The following is a 19,007-nucleotide window of genomic DNA, read 5'->3' as shown; positions in this document are numbered from 1 at the left end:
AAAATATGATAAAAGTAATTGTGACTTGTAAAAGTTAAAAAACTAATAAAAATACAAAAACAAAGTAGTTATTTTCAAGTATGGATTAATTATATATTAAATATTTTTACTAAAACATTTGTAAATATTATGGCATTGCTAAAATAATTTTAATTAATACTGATTTTCATAATTTATAATTACATCGTTCTGAACATGATAAACTAATTTTATAACACTATTTCGTGCCTTTCAGCTTATATTTTTCTTTGCTCCACATCAGGGAAATCCTTTTTTATTTTGAAATAGGACAAATGTTTATTTTGCATTTTTGCATTTTTTCTTTTAAAGCTTCGTTACAGAGAACTTTCATATTACTTATAGTTATATTAAAATACGTACATATTTTTTCATAAGATAGGGCATTTTCAAGATATATGTATGTCTGTATATAAATATATTTTTAAATAGTCATAGATTATAAATAATTCTTTTCGGACAATTTTGAGCATTGACAGCACAACTAAAATTTGTTTAATCATTAATAGACAAATATCTGTTATATGTACATACATACATATGTACATACATATGTATATATTAATTAAGTTCATTTTATAACAAATTCTAATAGTTTTTTATAATCTCTAATATATAATTTTACTAATTATTAAATACATATAATATCTATTTTTTACTTGTTTGCTGCAATAAGTTTAAAATAAACTATAAATACATACAATATATTGATGATATTTTTTCCTCACGAAATTATATTTTTCCACTAAAAACTACGATTAATATCATTTCAGAGTTACATTATCACCATCGTTAAAATTCACAAACTACCGCTACAAAATATTGCTATTAATTTCCCTTTTATAAAACTACGGTTATCTAAATAATTTCATAAAATACAATAAATGCTTTTTACTAAATTATTCAATATGGTACCAAAAGAATTGAGCATTCATGCTAGTAGTTGCTCTTAGTCTCTATGTGTATGTGTAAGTATACATAGTTGCTTATGCATGTATGTGTTTCTTTTAAATTTTTGTTTATTTGATCAGTTTTAAATGTGTAACATACATATGTTCGTGTATATTTCCGCTACTGTTTGCGTTAACGGTGAGCCATTGTGTGCGTATTATTGTGTTTGTGCATATCCCTTTTCGTAAATATAAATATATGTATGTGTACGAAGTACACGTCAATGTCATTTAAATTGAAACATTTTCTTTAGTGAATTCCCTTGAATGGCTTCTAGTTGTGGAACAACTGCTGCAGTATTCTTATTTCAATATAATTTTCAAGGGTGTAGAAGGGGGGTGTTAATTAATTAATAAATATTTACCCAGTTCATAATGTGAATCCAATTGACTGGAATTTTATGAGCTACTTTTAAGTAGTCCAATTTGAGATTAGCCCATAGAGGAGTGGGGTTAAATATTTTTTGGCCAAAAACTTAATTTTACAGCTTTCAAACTAAGAAATATTGATCAGCAATACAATTTAGAGCTCATATATATTATATATGAGTTAAATAAAATACTGTAAATTGCAAATGAACCACGCTTTGTGACAAAAATACCATAGGCGAATTTTGCGTTGCATACTACTGTGGGCAAAAAATAGTAAGACTTTTTAATTTAATTTTCCGCCGAAAACCCATTCGTCGAAATATTTTTTTTCTAGTTTAATATGTATATCAGTTACATCATTAGTGAAATTATTCAACAAAGAAGTTCCATTAAATCGTTTGTGAGCAATTAAATTTCTGGTGCCGAAAAGTTCAGATTAGTGGAAAAAGCCGTGGGTGATAGTTATTTGTCGCGAGCAAGTGTTTTTGATTGGTACAAATTATTCAAAAAGTATCGAGAACGCGTTGACCATCAACAAGGAATTGGTGCTTGAGAATCGACGATTAACAGTCAGAGATCTTATTGGCATCTTTGGAATATCGGAAGAATCAGTGAAACCCATTTTGAAAGATCATTTGGGCATAAGAAAAGTGATAGCACGATTGGTTCCAAAATCACTAAATTTTTTCGAAAAATAGCGTCGCTTTATTATCAGGAATGTCAGGAAACATATTATTACTGGCTATGAGTCTTGGATCTCTGCTGGAGACCCGGAAACAGAGGATCAATCGACCGAATATCATGACAAATGTGAGCCAAAGCCGAAAAAACCATGTCAAAACAGGTCAAAAATCATGGGTATGTCGACAGTTTTCTTCAATTATCGACGTGGCCGGTCAAACCGTCAACAATAAACACTATTAGTGTGTTATGCGTTGTTTGCGCGAAAGATAATCGTAAAAAGAGACCGAATTGTGGGTCAATAACTCTTAGATTTTGTACCACGATGATGCACCGTCGCATGCATTGATTCTTCGTGAGTTTTTCGCCAAATTTTCAACCAATATCGTGCCGCAATTAGCTCTGTGTGACTTCCGGCTAGTCAGCAAACTCAAAGCACCGCTCCGGGGCCCCGCGGGGAAACCGTTTTGAGTCAATTGAAGACAATAAACGTGAATTGCTACGCGCATTGAAGACCGCAAATTGACTTTAACAACTGTTTCGAGAATTCGAAAAAACGTTGGCATAAGTGTATTGGTATCAATATGCATTACTTTGAAGGGGACGACATATATTTTCAAGAATAAATTAATAATTTTAAAATTAAGAATAAAGTCTTACTATTTTTTGCTCAGTAGTTAATGCATATAAAATAATTCTAGTCCATCTACTGTTCATATAGCTGTTCTTCAAAGGCATCCAAATTGTAATCCTCAAGATTTGTTGTCTCCGGATCATGCTTTTTCATCATATGCGCTGAAATTAATATATTTTAAGCTCGTACAGTAATGCATAGCCGCTTTTATGAATAACTCACTTTTGAATTTCATGTGCGTAACAAAGTTTTCGCCACACAAATCGCAGCGGTAGTAGGTATCGCCCGTGTGAACTCGTTCATGCACACGCAGTGATTTCTCAAAGAGGTAGGCACGTCCGCAGATCACACATTTGAAATTTTTCTCAAGAACTACAAAAAGAAGTAAATTATAATAAAGCATAGCAATCGTGATAACTTTAATGTAAACATATACATATGTTAATGAAGAAACTTTAACTTTGTTCATATTGAAGCTTTAAGATTCCACACAAGAGATTGATTTTGAACGGTCCGATTATATGGCACCTATATGCTATAGTGGTCCGATCTAAACAATTTCTTCGGTGATTGTACCATTGCATTGAAGAATGGGTTAGGTTAGGTTAGATGACTGATCGAAGATCGCACGTGGACTCGTATATGTAGTTCTTTGTGAATCCATAAAATAGTAGAACTCCTGTGTTCGGACTTATGATAAGCAAAACGCTTAGTAGCCAATACAAATTCGCAGAGAAGGAGCCGCCGGAGTTCGGTTTGGTAACTCCATGATCTAGGTGATCCAGGATGAAGTCAAAGCGTGTGAGGATATTCGAGTTTCAGCCACGCGTTCTTGTAAGAACCCAGATTCTCTGAGTCTAATAGCCACTTTCGCGGCCATACACCTTCCGGCGATGTCTACGGGCACTATGTTCAAAATGGCGTTAATTGCCATGGTTGGAATGGACCTTAGTGCACCACACATTTTGATGAGCGCCACCTGTTTAATGCTCTCGAGTTTCTTTGCAAGGGTGGTTTTTCTAGAGCCCTCCTCCACATAAAAACACTATAGAACATAATGGGCTTAACTATGGTGTCATAGAGCCAGAGGATCACTTTCGGTGAGAGACCTCACCTCTTACCAATGGCTCCACTACAGCAGTATAGGGCAATCGATGCCTTTTTTGCTCTCTCTTCGATATTCGGCTCCATGAAAGCTTCCTATACAGGATGAGCCCTAGATATTTCACTGAATCCTCTGATGTCTCTCATTTGCGGTGCCACTGGGATCTTATATCTTCTAGTGAATAAAACCATCTCGGTTTTACTCGAGTTGATGTCGAGACCACTTCCGACCGCCCAGTTTGTTACGACGCTGAGATACCCTGAGTCAACTCGTACACGGTACTCAAGAACTTTCCTTTCATCATAAGTGCAATATCGTCTGCATAGGCAATCACCCGGCCGCCACGATCCTCAAATTTTGTAAGCCCGTCGTTAACGTCCTGGATCCATAAAAGAGGAAAGAGAACTTCATCCTGTGGGGTACCCTACTTACATTTGGTAGCGCGCGCGTTTTGACCTATTCCGTTTCAATTCGTCTTTCGTCCAGAACGACTGCCTCTGGCAGCACGTGGTTGAAAGCTCCCCCAATATTAAGGAAGGTTCCAACAGCGAAATCCTTAACCTTAGTGCCCCGATAGTATGCAGGGCAGTATCCACTGACTTGCCTTTACAATAAGCATGTTGCGTTCGTGATAGATAGTCTCTTTGAATGCGCCTCTTTAGGTACCAGTCCATTAGTCTCTCCAAAATTTTTAGTAAGAGGAGGAGAGCTTTGAAGACATCTCGATAAAAAAGGATTCTATACAAACACATCAATTTGATCATTCAGTTTGTATGGCGATTCCGACAAATAAGCAGCTTCTTGATTCCACCTCAAAAAATTTCTGATCGATATCACAAAAACTGAGGTACTAGACGCACGGACAGACGTACATAGCAAAATCGACGCAGCTCATCATGCTAATCATTTATATATAATATATACATTATAGGGTCTCCGAAGGTGTTACAAACTTCGTGGCAAACTTATATAACCTACCCTGACAAAAAAATAACACTTTTTTCATAAACAATGTGGCAGTTCTCTTTATTACAATGCAATTAACAAATGCAAAAATATGAGGTAGAAGGCCGGTCAAAACCCCTCCTAATAACAGCTTTTAATTTGATATTTTGATCAGAGAGGTGGCTGTCATCTTTCTTGTTTTTTTTTAGCAAGTAAGGAGAGTTTAAGCTACTAAAGAACTTATGGAGTGCAATCGGCTAGCTGGTAGATACTGGGGTTGCAAGCCAAGAATTGGCAGGTGGTTGTATACTATGATCGTGAACCGATTATCGCATATGGAGCGGTGGCTTGGGACTCGAAAACATCGCAGACTTCGTTAGGATAGTTATAATCAGAGACGTTCAAGGGGCACAAAAAGCGATCCCTGCTTATGAGATCAAATCGCTACTGTTGCAGGATGAGTATGGAACGACAGGGTTCTCGGTCACAAAGGTATAGTCGGGAACGAACTGGCTGATGAGCTCGGCTGCTCCGCCACATCCACAAACATATTAGGACCCAAACTTTCGATTGCGGGTGGTTGCCTTACCGCAAGTATGAAGGAGTTTACAACCTTAAAAGATTTAAATATGTAATCAACCTCCCAAGGGAAAAACTCAGGTTACTTGTCGCCTTATACACTGGCCATTGTAAGCTCAAGAAGCAATTATAAAACATGGACTTAGCTTGTGCGAATTGCCGGTTCTGCGATATGGAGCCTGAAACTCCAGAACACTTGTTAATTAACTGCACAGCAGTCTGTAGGCGCAGGATAAAGGCCTTTGGCTTCATTTTTCCAAATAGGGGTCACATCGTTTCAATAGCATCTAGCAGTATATTGGAATTTATCAGAATGCTGGGTAATGACTTAGGAGATGGCACAATAGACCTTAGGTCGCCGTACAATCCTCATTTATTTATTTAATTATTTATTTATATAAGGTGTGTTTGTTGTTATTGCAGCATGTAAAGAACGCATAAATTGCCATATTGCTTATCTATTGGAGAATGTGATTTATTGAATATCTGCAATTATTTTCAATACAATTGTTCATTTGCAGTCGGCCACCGGAATGCATGTATACGATATGCGCTTAAACGTTAAAATGATCAAAGACATTTTCGGATAATACGAATGTACACTGATTCCTATTCTGATGGAGAAATTTATGAATAAAATTTGTCAATTAAACCCAAAATAATTTAGAAGAAAACCGATATAATTTCACTTATCTATTTGAAATCAGCCAAACAGCCCTCATTACTCACCTTCATGGCTCCGCTTGTGCTGATTCAGCACATATTTCAGAGCAAATCCTTTGCCGCATACATCGCAAATGTTCGGCTTCTCGTTCGAATGCGTCTTCATGTGCCAATTCATATCCTGCGCACGCTTGAAACGCTTCGCACACGACTCCACCGGGCATTTGTGCGGTCTGCCAATACTTGAATGCACCGCCGCGTGTCGCTCCAACGCCGATTTCATATTGAAACGCTGCGCGCAAATATCACACTGGAAGATTCCACTATAATTCTTCTGTCGCTTACTGCGCACCACTCGTTTATTGTTCGCTATTAGCAGCACGGAAGACTTCGGCCTTTCAACATGTTTGCTACGTATGTGTTCGCTCAGCTCGCGTTCATCTTCGTAGCGTTCTCGGCAGAGCATGCATTCGGTGCGTTCGATGGTGGTGAGGTTCTCCAAATGATTCTCCAGCATGTGTATACGCTTCTCCAGGTACGAGGCGAAAACTGGGTAGATATTGCATAAGAGTTAGGTTAATTTTTATTGCACCGACTTGAAATTTAAGTAAGTACACAAATATTTGTATGATTGCTGCTTATGATATGAACAATATGGGAATGGCTGGTGATGGTTGTTTTTGTGTTGGGAGTGATGTAAACTTTTTGTTTAAGTGTGTATTCAAGGTAAGTGCTGCATGACTAAGTTATCTAGGTTATATTTCTAGCCTCAGGATTTCTTCAATCTGATCAGTTTCGTAAATTTAGAAAGGATTAGGAAAAATTGGTCATAGAGTTATGTAAAAAGTTAAAAATAATAACTTTTCTTGGAAACACCCGTTATTTTTAGATGTGACGGCGCAAAAACAAATTGCATTTTGTCAGATTTTTTTTGGTTGCATCAGAAAGCAGAATTTATAAAGAGCAAAAATGTTAAAAACTTAGGTCTTTCTGAAAGTAAAATTGATAAATTTAAATATAAACAAGAAAACACGTTAACTTCGACTGCACCGAAGCTAATATACCCTTCACAGGCACATTTCTTTTAGTAACTATGTGTTCAGTTTGTATGGAAGCTATATGCTATAGTTAGCCGATCTGAACCATTTCTTCGGAGATTACATTGTTGCTTTAGAAAATAATCTGTACCAAATTTGGTGAAGATACAATGTCAAATGTAAAAGTTTTCCATACAAGAACTTGGTTCGGGTCGTTCAGTTTATATGGCAGCTATATGTTATAGTGGTCCGATATCGGCCGTTCCGACAAATGAGCAGCTTCTTGAAGAGAAAATGACATTTGCAAATTTTCAAAAGGATATCTTAAAAACTGAGGGACTAGTTCGTATATATACAGACGGACGGACGGACGGATAGACAGACAGACGGACATGGTTAAATCGACTCAGCTCAACATACTGATCATTTATATATATACTTTATAGGGTCTCCGACGCTTCTTTCTGGGTGTTACAAACATCGTGACAAACTTAATATACCCTGTCCAGGGTATAAAAATTTCATTATCCTTAATATCTATGTAACGATAAATGAAAATTGCGAGAGTAGTAGATATAGGAGGATGGAGTCATGTGTAGAAGTTTACGCCGGTTGATGTCCTCGTAAAAATAAAGGCTGACATCACCGCCATTTAAGAAGTGCGATGGATGGGACAAGAACTGAGACGAGTAGGTCCTTCTGGCATTTACTAGAGTGGCCATATAAAGAAGCGCAAATTCGGTGTGGGATTCGTGATGAGAGAGAGACTCTGTCGCCTAGTCTTGGCACTCATACCGGTGGATGAATGCCTAGCAACAATCCGCATGGAAGAGAAGTTTGTGAAAAAAGATGGCCTCTAGAGCGCTTGGAGCGCACCTATGAAAGCTGCCCAAATCGTGCTTGGCGACTTTTACGTCAGGGTGAGCAAAGAAGGTAACATCTCCAAATGGGTTGAAGCTGATCGACTTCGCCGGGACCCGAAATATGGTTATATGTAATACTAGATTCCAGCATAAGAAAATTCATCAAGCTACCTGGCAGTCTCCGATCAATAACGTTGTGATAGACGGAGGACACGTTTCCAGTATTTTAGCTGTGCGTACGCTCCGAGGTCCTAACATCGACTCAGGCCACTATCTTGCTGTAGCCAAGATACGCACCCACCTCAGTGCAGCAAAAACGCACGTCAATAAACACAAGGAAGGTTTAACGTCAAGAAGCTGCAATCACAATAGACAGCCGAACGATTTCCAACTCGACTTGAACTTCTGCTCTCTCAGAAACTCGGTATAAAGGAACTGTGGAACGGCATATCAAGCTTCTTACGTACAGCTGCAAACGAAACCATTGGTTTTCGGAAAATACTAAAGAATACGCGGAGAGAAAACAGACTGCCTACCTCGCAACGTTACAATCGACTACAACACGTGTGGGTTGGGATAGATACCGAGAGCTGAAGAGGAAAGCGAGATGCATTTACAGGCAAAAAAAGAGAAAGACCGAAATGAATGAGAATCAAGAGCTTGACCAGCTGTCCGACAATGTTAATGCTCGAAAACTCTACGAAAAGATGCTGCGAGTAACAGAAGGTTTCAAGACCGGAGCTTACTCTTGCAGAACCCTAAGAGGTGATCTAGTGACTGATGACCAGAGCATACTAAAATTAGGGAGGCAACAATTCTCACAGCCTACTGAACGGCAGTGAAAACATAACACCAGGAGATGTCAAACCTGATTCCCCAATCGATGACGATGTACCAGACGTTCCATTGCCCGAGCATGAAAAAATTCGTATAGCAATTACCCGTCTGAAGAAAAAGAACTATTCAAACACGGCGGCGAAGAACTAATAAGGAGCATGCATCAGCTTCTTTGTAAAATATGGTCGGTCGAAGGCATGCCCAACGATTGGAATTTAAGTGTGTTCTGCCCAATCCACAAAAAGGGAGACCCCACAATCTGCGCCAACTACCGTGGGATAAGTCTCCTAAACATCGCATATATGGTTATATCGAGCATATTTTCTGAAAGATTAAAGCCCACCGTCAACAACGGATTGGACCTTATCAAGTTGGCTTTAAGCCTGGCAAACACATCAGCTCTTCGTCGATTTTAAAGCTGCTTTTGACAGCACGAAAAGATGCTGCCTCTATGCCGCTATGTCTGAATTTCGAATCCCCGCAAAACTAATACGGCTGTGTAAACTGACGTTGAGCAATACCAAAAGCTCCGTCTTGGAGAGAAAATATATGTGGAAATTGTCAGACAGATATTTTGAAAACTGAAGTGTGAAAGTTTTCCGATCGATATTTCAAAAACTCAAGGTGAAAAAAGTTTGGAAAGTTTTGAGGTTTCAGTCATGTAAATTTTAATATCGTTTAGCAGAATCTTTAATATTTTATGTTCAAAAAAAATTATAATAATAGATAAAACTAAATCATCAAACGCTTAAAGCAAAAACATGATTAGATATTGGGACTCCGGATGACACAAGCAAAATATTCAATCGAGTTTTAGAATTTTTCATCAGGATCCAGATGCAGATTTAATATTTTTGTTTTTTCAATATGTACGATAAATTCACAATTGTTTTACCGTTATGCTCGTACATACATATAAATAAAGCCGTAAATCGATGTTTCAAAGTGCACGGGGCAAAGTTTCGGCATGCAAGATGCATATGTACATAAATATTTGTAAATAATACATTAAAGAAATATAAAAAATGTGATTATTACATAACACAGAATGATTATTTTTACCGTTGTCTATATTTGAAACGAAGTTCTATACTATTCTCACTGCAACTGTTTTCAAAAATGTATCCTTTGTGTTGATAAAAAGTTGCGTACACATACACGCACACATACATATGTGATGAACGGTAAATGAATTTGAAAAGTATGTATGTATGAATGAACGTATGAATGCAAAATGTTGTCTTAAATGAGTTGCGAAAGCCGGGTAAAGCTTTGCTTACCCTCAGTGCAGTGGCCGCACTTGTATGGTTTTTCGCCGCCATGTTGCCGATACAAATGCCAACGCAAAGTTTTCAAGTGAATGAATGCTAGGGAGAGATTTTTATTTGAATAAAAAGTGAGAATAAGTGGTGCATATATATATGAACAATGATTATACGATCCTCCGAAAAGTATCTTTATTTCTTAACAACCCTATTGTCAAGCTAGATCAAATTATTTTATCTTTACACCAGCAAAAAATAATAAGGAAATATACAAAATTTAAGAATTCGCATTATTATTAACTAAATGCGTTCACAATTATTAAATTTTCAACCTTAACGGTTCGTTGTAAAAACAAAAAAAAAATTTCTAAAATAACCAACCAAATGGAATGCACCGACTGGGCATCAATTGCGTTAATTCAATACAATTAAAAACAAATAAATTATTAGCATAATGAAATAATCAAAGATCTCATGTGAATAATGTAGTTTAAATTTAAACATATAAATATGTGAAGTAATAAATAATATGTTATCGCTGTTATCTAAGATTTTCCATCGTTTTCACAATCAAAGAGCCCCAAATATTTTTTGCATAAGTATAATAACGGGATTATTTATTTTAGCTCATGTTTGATTAAAACATTTAGTGTAACAACAACAGCATTACCGTTGCGTACAGTTATACATAAGCGCCTATCCATTCTTATAAACGCCTCACTTCTGGAGGCACGGAGGAAGGAGCAGGAAAGAATCAGTCTAATATTAAGCATACAAATTATCTAAAAATCCGTAATCAATAAAAAGAAGGTCTTAAAGTAAATTTCGACATTGGTGTGAATGAAAGAAAGCTATATGCATATATGACTAACAAATTTATTTCTTTACTTACTTTAAAGGCTTCTAAAATACTTTTACATTACATATACAACCAACCAGTTTTTCAGTAATTTTGTAATTTATAACCGCTTAAGTATTTACTTATACATGCGTATTAATTAATTGTGGATAATTTAATTAAAAATGTTTACTTACTTTTACCACAAAACGTACAAAATTCACTATTCCTCACCCCGTTGTGCGTTTCTTCGTGACACTTCAAGTGTCGCTGATTAATAAACAAACGATCGCAGTGACTGCAGTGCAACAACAATTCCGGATTGTGCCACTTCATATGGTAGTTAAGACTTTTACGCGAATAGAAACGCTTATCGCAAGTGTCACACCCAAAATCGGTCTCGCTGTGGAACTTCTCGTAGTGATGGCGTAAGTTAAAGCGATCGGCATACTTTTTGCCGCACACATCACACTCATAATGTTTGGCCACGTGCTCGCTTTTTATGTGGACCGTGCGTGAGGCGGCGTCGCGAAAACCCTCCGTACAACCGCGTTGCGGGCATGTAAATGGATATTCGGCGTTGTGCGTGTTTGTTATGTGCTCGAGTAGTGTCTGTTGAGTTTCGAAATGAGTGCTTGGCGTGTCTTTGGTTTTGTGGCAGTATTTACACTCATAAACAATGCTAACATCCGGTGGTTGGCCCACTGTATGACTGTAGCCATTGTTCGTAGCAGACGAGTGAAAGACATATTGTGATGCTAAAATAGTATTGTTATTTGTATGGTAGGTATTCGTTGGGAGTGTGACGGGTTCGAATGCTTCCAATACTCCTTCATCTTCTTCATAAAGGTCATTCTCATCTTCAACAGCTTCCGCAAAAGGCACACTTTCTTCGGCATAACCTTCAGGTTGTGACACATTTCCGCTCATTACATTTAAATAGCAGCCATCTTGAGCAAGGACACGGTCCAATGATCTGTCTGCACTTAATGTTGTCTCTGCCTTCTCCTCCACCAGTTGATCATCGAGCGTAAAATCTTCTTCAATTATATCATCTACGTGTAAATGTATTTGCTCGCTTATATCGTCCTCTTCGTGTTCCATTTTTAATTCTATTTCATTTTCGTTTTTATTTCCTTCTTCTACTATTACCTCTTCCACTTCTTTATCGACTGCCATTGTTTTAACAGTTACAGTCGTCACCTTTGTCATTTGCATTTCCGCTTCACTTTGACATTCAACGCCGGCAGTGTAAATGTTAGCTTCAGTTATGGCGGCAGCAGTTGCATTATTTTCGTTTGTTATTGAAATTGTTTTTGCCAAGAAAGAGTCTTCGATTGTTTTAGGTGAAACCTCTGTTTGAGCTGCTAAAATGTCATCAGTATACTGTTCGACTCTCTCACACACTCCACTGGATCTAGTCGTTGCCGTGGCGGTGGTGGTGTAATTGTTAGCACAATTTTCATCAAGCATATCCAACATCACTATGGCAGCTGCTGAAGGAGTGGCATTGGGCAAAACGGTGGTGTCAACACCAGCGGCAGTACAATCAACTATTTGGCAGTTTTGTTCGTTATAAGATGAATTCGTTATTTGTCGTTCATTTTCCTCTACAATTCGCAACAGCTGAGCACTTAATTCTTCAAGATTATCCTCGAAGCGGTCATCGTCCATACTTTGTGTTTCGATCTTATCGAATATATTATTTAGCTTCACTTGTGCTTGCTGGCATTGCATCCGAAAGGTAAACACATTACAAAATTTCGAAAAGCAATCGGAACAGATTTTCTGTGGCAATCCGTCGTTGGGTGAAATCTTTTGAAAGCGTCACAAAAAAGAATGGTATATTTAATGCAAAGGTTTTATATATTTGTGGGTATTAAATTTTTCCACAATGCGATGAAAATAAGTATAGTTAAGTGTATTAATGCGCACTAAGATAACAAGAAAGAAGGGTATCTATGGTTGAAATCATATATTCTCAAAAGTCTTCATTATATTTATGTAGAAGCGGTAGAAAAAGTTTTAGTTTTTGGTTGTTGCGAAAATTCACTTATTTTCGCATATTGGAAAATCTGTTCAGAGATAAGTAAAATTGTTATGTCGTTTAAAGTAGTACGTTAAATAACATCTGTTGTTTGTTTGTAAACAAATAAGAATGTATACACATATATAGATATACATATACATAATACTTTTCGCATCACACATAGCAGCGAACTAAGTACGTCCGAAGAGAAAACGAATAGTCTCTACAGGAGGCGCCCAATATTAAATTAAAACAAAAATCAGAATTATCGACCATTTATTTTCCAATTACATGTTATGTGTCCTCGAGTGTTTTTCTACTATTTTACGGCAACATGATTTAACATATTGACTAAAACAAATGCTACGCCCTATCGAGCTATAGCGTCTGCCTACCAGAGTTTCAGTCAATGCATATGGTGAATATCATGTTCTTCAAAAACATGCTAATTAGTGCTTCCATTAGATCGATATATAATATTTGTATACCTGCAAATGCCAATTATTGAACTCCACACGCATCTCTTCAATTTCTCTCGTACAACGCGTTGTGTGAAATAAGTCGAACCATTTGGTTTCGTCCTCAAAATCACATCTCGCACAGGTTCTGCATGTCTCCATCGTAGCACCAACATAAATACACACTATTACTCGCCGTTATTCACGATGCAATGACGCAGTGGTTACACCCTATTATTTCAGCTTGTTGACCGCAAAAGCATTAAGCACACATTTGCATTTTCGTCATCAATTTTACCAAAACCAAAATGTTCACCTGTCGGGGCATTTGCACTATTGCTATCCCTAACACTCTAACTATGTACATACAGCATGAAATTTATCACATTAAATTCTACTATAACTTAATTGCTTTTCCGAACGACAAACCTAAAGATTAATTATCATTTTTTTTTTTCATTTATTTATTTAGCACACATTTTTCGCAAAATAGAATATTGCACAAGACACCTGCAAAATTTTCATTGCTGCCACTCGCGCTTCCAAATGCACACTGTTCTTTCTGCTATTTTCACTATTTGCTCCAGCGAATTTTCGCATCTTTACAACTGTCGTCCATTTGTATCTACACTCGGGCGCAGCACAAATCCTGTGGGAGGAAATCTGTGAAAAAAAATCTCATCCCCCACCTCCTTGGTTGGGCATGTGGCATGCTTGCTCAGCATGGTGCTTCGCCATCTCATCGTTCGCAGCGAATTGTTGTTGATTTATCGAAGCATATTTACAGGCGTACATGCAGTCGTCGACCTTCAATGTGTTTACCTTGTGTATGTGTATGCGTATTGTACCGCATTTGTTATTGCTTTTTACTGTCTCTCTTTTGTGTTTCTTCGCAAAAACACAAAACAACAAAAACAATAATAACGCATATGGGAGCAAAACAAAACTGCCGATTAACTAAACAAACATTTGAAGCGCTCAAATGTCACAGCGAAATCGTCCTCCTTGCACACATCTGGAAGGTAGCAGTGTTCATTTTGTAGAATGAGGCCGCTTGTTTACAAACACATTGCGTAGCGGCAAAAGGATGGAAATATCATGGGAGGAACTTTTGAAATTCACTTTAGCCAAAAAATCAAACGATATTCGTGATTGTTTTCGAACAATATGAACAAAATCCAAATTGACTTAAGACTATTATAACGCTAATAAGTTATCAAATATAAATAAAAAATAAATGTTGAAACCTCCCTTTTTTACTGTCAGTTTCAAGAAAATGCAAAGAAATTGTGTATTAAAACTAACATACCACACAAAATTCCATTCAAGTTATTTGTTAATACAAATTTATTTTTAACTACAAATAAAATGCAATTATCTGTGAATTTTATAGAAGAAACGATATAAGACCTCATGTTGAAAATAGTAAAACCTTTGGAATATATAATTAGTCGCTAACAGGGATCAAACCCGAAATCTAAAATTTAACCTAAATCAAGAAACAAGGCTTTAATGATAATAAGAATTGCTTTAGTTATCAGTACTTGTAGTTGCCCCGAAGACAGTCGATTCATCTCGTAATCCAACCAAGAAATGTCAACTCGGCTTCGTCTTCTTCTTGAAAACTAGTCTTATGTTTAGGCGGGGTTGCAAATTTTATTCGAGCATATAAACTTAATTTTTAAACCAAAATTTATTACATAAAAAATTCAATTAAATTTAAAATCAAATTTCAAATTAACAGAAATAATCCATGACGTTTGGGATTAGAAACTACAAAAAAAAATATTTTTTTTTTTTACCGAACGCGAAAAAATGTTTATTCTAAAATAATTTCTTCTTTAGTTCTTAATTAAATGCATGGGATGAAAATTTTCTGGATTACAAAATAAAAAGAAAGTTAAATCATTTACTTTAAACATAATTCGCTACCCTGTATTGGGGGAAGGCTTTAAGGTATTTAAAGAATTTATAATATAAATAAATTTATTTATTTTCAATTTATTAATTTCTAGTTTAAAGTTATTTGTGTTCACTTTTTACAGAATTTTACATTTATAGTAATGGAATTGATATTAAGTAAAGTCTGTAATAGAAATTACATTTTCAAAGATTCAATGCTTAGAGCAAGTTGATAAACTACATTGGTAAGATACCCATTTGTTGTAGACAATGGCGTGCTGAAATCAATTTTGCTTCCTTTTTCGTATTTGAACCCTGAGTCGGTGTATATGTGTGCCCATTTATTGATACTGAGAATAAAAACATTCTGCTATGCGAAGGTCCGGCCTCGTTAACAAGCGTATACAATGGTGGCGTCCACTTGCGTTTTGATGTCAACTCGTTTAGCAGACAAACTGGGTGTTTTTCTAATAACTCTTGTTGCGGTTGTTGTATATTATTTTGCGCTCGTTGTTTTTTACACGGTTTTTGTTTGTAGCCGTTATTGTCGTCGCGTGCGACTAGTCCATGTTTGTCTAACTTCACGTCAAGAAGTAATGGTTGCAAAGACCCAGATTTGTCACGCCCCAGTCCCTCACCAGGTTTCCAACCCATTTTTTGTAGTAACTGCATGCCCATACCTCCACTCACTGGACGCGATGTTATTAACTGATCCCGTCGCGCCCACGCTTGTGGCCCCGAATTCAATTCGCGCATTGAAAGTATATTGGCGCCGGTACTACCAGTGAATTGGCCTGGTAAATGTTTCGATGACGCCCATGAAGACATGTCCTTTTGTGAGTTGTACATCATTTTAATAGCTTCAGGGTCCATAGGATTTTCCTGGCAAAGTAGATATTTTAATTTATATTATTTAGCACAAATATAAGCAAATTTTTCAAAACACATCACTTATTCATATATGCGAATTTTACCTGTAATCTTCTCATTGCTTGTAAGCGTTTAGATATAATACTGGACACGTCTAGTTGTGGTCCCGAGAGTTCGGGAAACACTTTTGCAGCACCGACAGGTATATCTGAACTAGATGGAACTGGCACATCTGGAACAAATTTCTGTTGAATAGGTGGAGGTTGTAAAGAAACCGGCGGCAACGCAGTTGGCTGTATTGGAGGACAGCTGGAGATAGGTGCAGAAACCCCAGTAGTCGCAGATGGAGGCGCCACTGAATAGAATGGTTTTACACCGATTGATGCATCTGCGATGGGTTTAGCAAGAGGCACCTGCGTTGGTATTTGTATTTTTGTTGGCATATTTGGGATTGTTGCTAGAGTCGCACAATTATCAACTGTATTTGGCACCGCACAATTACTTTCTCCATTACTATTTACAGATGGTTGTTGCACTGATTTGAAGGCGGGTTCCTGTTGTTCTTCAGGGATGGCTTTTTCAAATACGTTCTTAACGACGCCTGTTTTAAATATGGTGGTTGATTGTGTAACTGCAGGCAAAGTCGGCAAAGGTGGTAAATTATCTTTCTGTACCACGGGAACCCATGTTTCAGTCATGCGATGCTGTTGGCCAGATGAAACTGGGAATTGCATCGTTATGGCTTTTACAGCGTCGTTTGAAGTGGGCCGCAATGGCAAAGTAGTAGCATTGCGTATGTGCATTACTATCGGTTCGCGTTCTTTTAGCTGGAAGGGATGGTGAAATGCTTTCGTGTTACCACTCTTATCAACGTCGGAATCTTCGTCGGAGCTGAGATCTGACAGATTTTCACCGTTCGAAATTTTCTTACAAAAATCTGTAAGATCCTGCACAGTCTTTCCACCGTATCGCATTTTTAACAACACTTTGTCCTTGACTTCCTGTGACATACTGTCACAGCCGGGCAAGTTTCCGCGTTTGAACATGCTGATGGCGTTTTTACGTGCTATTTCGAGTAGTCTCTTCTTGTCGATACCTAAATCACGTGAACGGGAGCGCGAACGACCACGGCTGCGGCTTCGCCGCTTGCTATGGCTTCGTCCGTCTCCACGGTAGTTTCTATCGCGCTCTCGTTCACGATCACGATTTCGATTTCTATCTCGATCTCGGCTCCGACTTCGTTTTATTCCCGCGTAGAAATTATTTGAGGGTCGTTCATTGGCGTAATCATGTCCAAATCGACGATTCTTCGGGTCTTCGCTGACATGACGATCTTTAAGATAATCCTCCTCTTCGTCAGAGAGAGATATTTCCGAAATGTGGCCGTCATGTGTGTCTTGCTTGATAGTTGATTCGTTTGGTTCTTTCTTGATATAAACTGTTTTAGAGTTGGACTCATACTCCGCAAAACCATTATAAAAACTGTTATGTTTCCGGTCTTTTATTTTATTCTTTTCTCTATCTTTCTCAAGTATTTGTACCCTACTTTTGTCTTTATCTCGATCTCTCTCCCTGTATTTTTCAATTTCATCACCTTTATCTCTCGAATGACTGCGGTCATTTTCTGTACGAGCTTTTTTGGCATTTGTTGCACCAGTACCAAGTGTATCGGATTGTCTTTTATGTGATCGACTATCCTGTTGATGTACATGTTTTGGCTCAGTTCTAGAGTGCTTCGGTGAAGATGGCTTTGAAATATCCTTTGCTGCATCAATAAACTTCTCTTTGCTTTTTTGACTTTCTTTAGACTTTCCTTTATCCTTCTTACCTTTATCATTAAATTTTTCCCGTACCTCATCCTTTGAATCTTTGTGTTTATGTTTCTTTTTCTTCTTATGTTTGTGTTTATATTTTTTTTCTTTATCATGATCTGGAAGGTTGGACTCAGCACTGTCACTACAACTCCCTTTTCCTGTCAAAACATCTTTTTCACTCTTAATTTTTTTCTTCTTTTCTTTTTTGTGTTTTTTATGCTTATGACTCTTCTTAAGTAGACTTTTATCATCCAACAATTCCTCAGGAGGCGCTGCATTAAACACTTGGAAGAGCTCAGCGAGTATTTCATTGGATGATTTTACCGGTGTAATGGATTTTTTATCTTCATCTACACTAGTTTCTTTTCTATTAGCATCGTGTCTATCAATTATGTTGTTATTACCAGAATCACTATCGTCTACGCTACTGTCACCATCATCACCACTCTCATCACCATCTCCATTATCATCAGCATCAGTTTTGTTGAATTTATCTTCTTCATTATTTGATTTCAAACTATTGTTTTCTTTTTCAAATTCACGCTTTATTACAACATTAGCTATGGAGAGTGCATTAATTTTCGCTTCCACCTCCGGATCGAATTTTTCTTGCTTAACTTTAATTTGGGGCACAGTCAATTGGATGTCTGTAGGCTTATCTGGCACAATCTGTTCTTCAGACATATTTATGCACTAAATAATATACTACTTATACACTTATTTTTACATTTGAATTCTTACACATTTTAATTGTAAAATTAATTATATTGGTAATTCCAATTTTTTCGCAGAACATAAACTCTAAAACACCTTTACTATAACGAAATGTCAAGAATGTTACAGAGTTGCCAGTAGTCTATATTACATAAGGGTACTCATTTGAAACTCTTCTAAATTTTTGCAACACCTACTGCATTTGTTTGAATAACTATTATAATAATGATTTCATACGGCACACTTTATCCTAAAAAATTGATTGACATCTTAAAAAACAAACTATTCCACATCACTACCGAAATGTGTACATGACATTTCTCTATTTCTTTTAACCTCACTTACCTTACTGTTATATGTTACTGTTTCTTGTACACTAATAATATCTGAGATATACAAATTTCGGAATAAAAGGAAATTGAAATAAGTTTAG

At 36.9% G+C, this 19,007-nt stretch overlaps 2 protein-coding genes across 2 annotated transcripts; both read right to left on the bottom strand.

The window, feature by feature from the left end:
• Nucleotides 1-2,642: 2,642 nt before the first annotated feature.
• On the bottom strand, nucleotides 2,643-13,747 carry LOC120782638 (zinc finger protein 616). The gene is made up of 6 exons (XM_040115006.1): nucleotides 13,305-13,747; nucleotides 10,985-12,602; nucleotides 9,965-10,051; nucleotides 6,014-6,496; nucleotides 2,878-3,027; nucleotides 2,643-2,816 (listed from the first exon to the last, which is right to left on the bottom strand). The coding sequence occupies exons 1-6, from the start codon at nucleotides 13,434-13,436 to the stop codon at nucleotides 2,728-2,730; spliced, it is 2,559 nt and encodes an 852-aa protein (XP_039970940.1). The 5' UTR covers nucleotides 13,437-13,747; the 3' UTR covers nucleotides 2,643-2,727.
• Nucleotides 13,748-15,157: 1,410 nt separating this feature from the next.
• On the bottom strand, nucleotides 15,158-18,594 carry LOC120777975 (protein Son). The gene is made up of 2 exons (XM_040109615.1): nucleotides 16,151-18,594; nucleotides 15,158-16,058 (listed from the first exon to the last, which is right to left on the bottom strand). Exons 1-2 carry the CDS (start codon nucleotides 18,542-18,544, stop codon nucleotides 15,414-15,416), a joined length of 3,039 nt encoding a protein of 1,012 aa, XP_039965549.1. The 5' UTR covers nucleotides 18,545-18,594; the 3' UTR covers nucleotides 15,158-15,413.
• Nucleotides 18,595-19,007: the final 413 nt, after the last annotated feature.

This window comes from Bactrocera tryoni, chromosome 1, assembly GCF_016617805.1.
Source record: "Bactrocera tryoni isolate S06 chromosome 1, CSIRO_BtryS06_freeze2, whole genome shotgun sequence".
Taxonomy (NCBI): Eukaryota; Metazoa; Arthropoda; class Insecta; order Diptera; family Tephritidae; genus Bactrocera; species Bactrocera tryoni.
This window is presented reverse-complemented; position numbering and strand designations above follow the sequence as displayed.

Excerpts from the sequence above, each read along its gene's own strand:
- LOC120782638 (XM_040115006.1), bottom strand. The coding sequence starts at position 13,436 with ATGGAGACATGCAGAACCTGTGCGAGATGTGATTTTGAGGACGAAACC. Across the intron at positions 12,603-13,304 it reads TCAATAATTGGCATTTGCAG|ATTTCACCCAACGACGGATT; the intron begins GTATACAAATAT and ends CGCTTTCAAAAG. Across the intron at positions 2,817-2,877 it reads TACGCACATGAAATTCAAAA|CGCATATGATGAAAAAGCAT; the intron begins GTGAGTTATTCA and ends TATTAATTTCAG.
- LOC120777975 (XM_040109615.1), bottom strand. The coding sequence starts at position 18,544 with ATGTCTGAAGAACAGATTGTGCCAGATAAGCCTACAGACATCCAATTG. Across the intron at positions 16,059-16,150 it reads AAGCAATGAGAAGATTACAG|GAAAATCCTATGGACCCTGA; the intron begins GTAAAATTCGCA and ends CTACTTTGCCAG.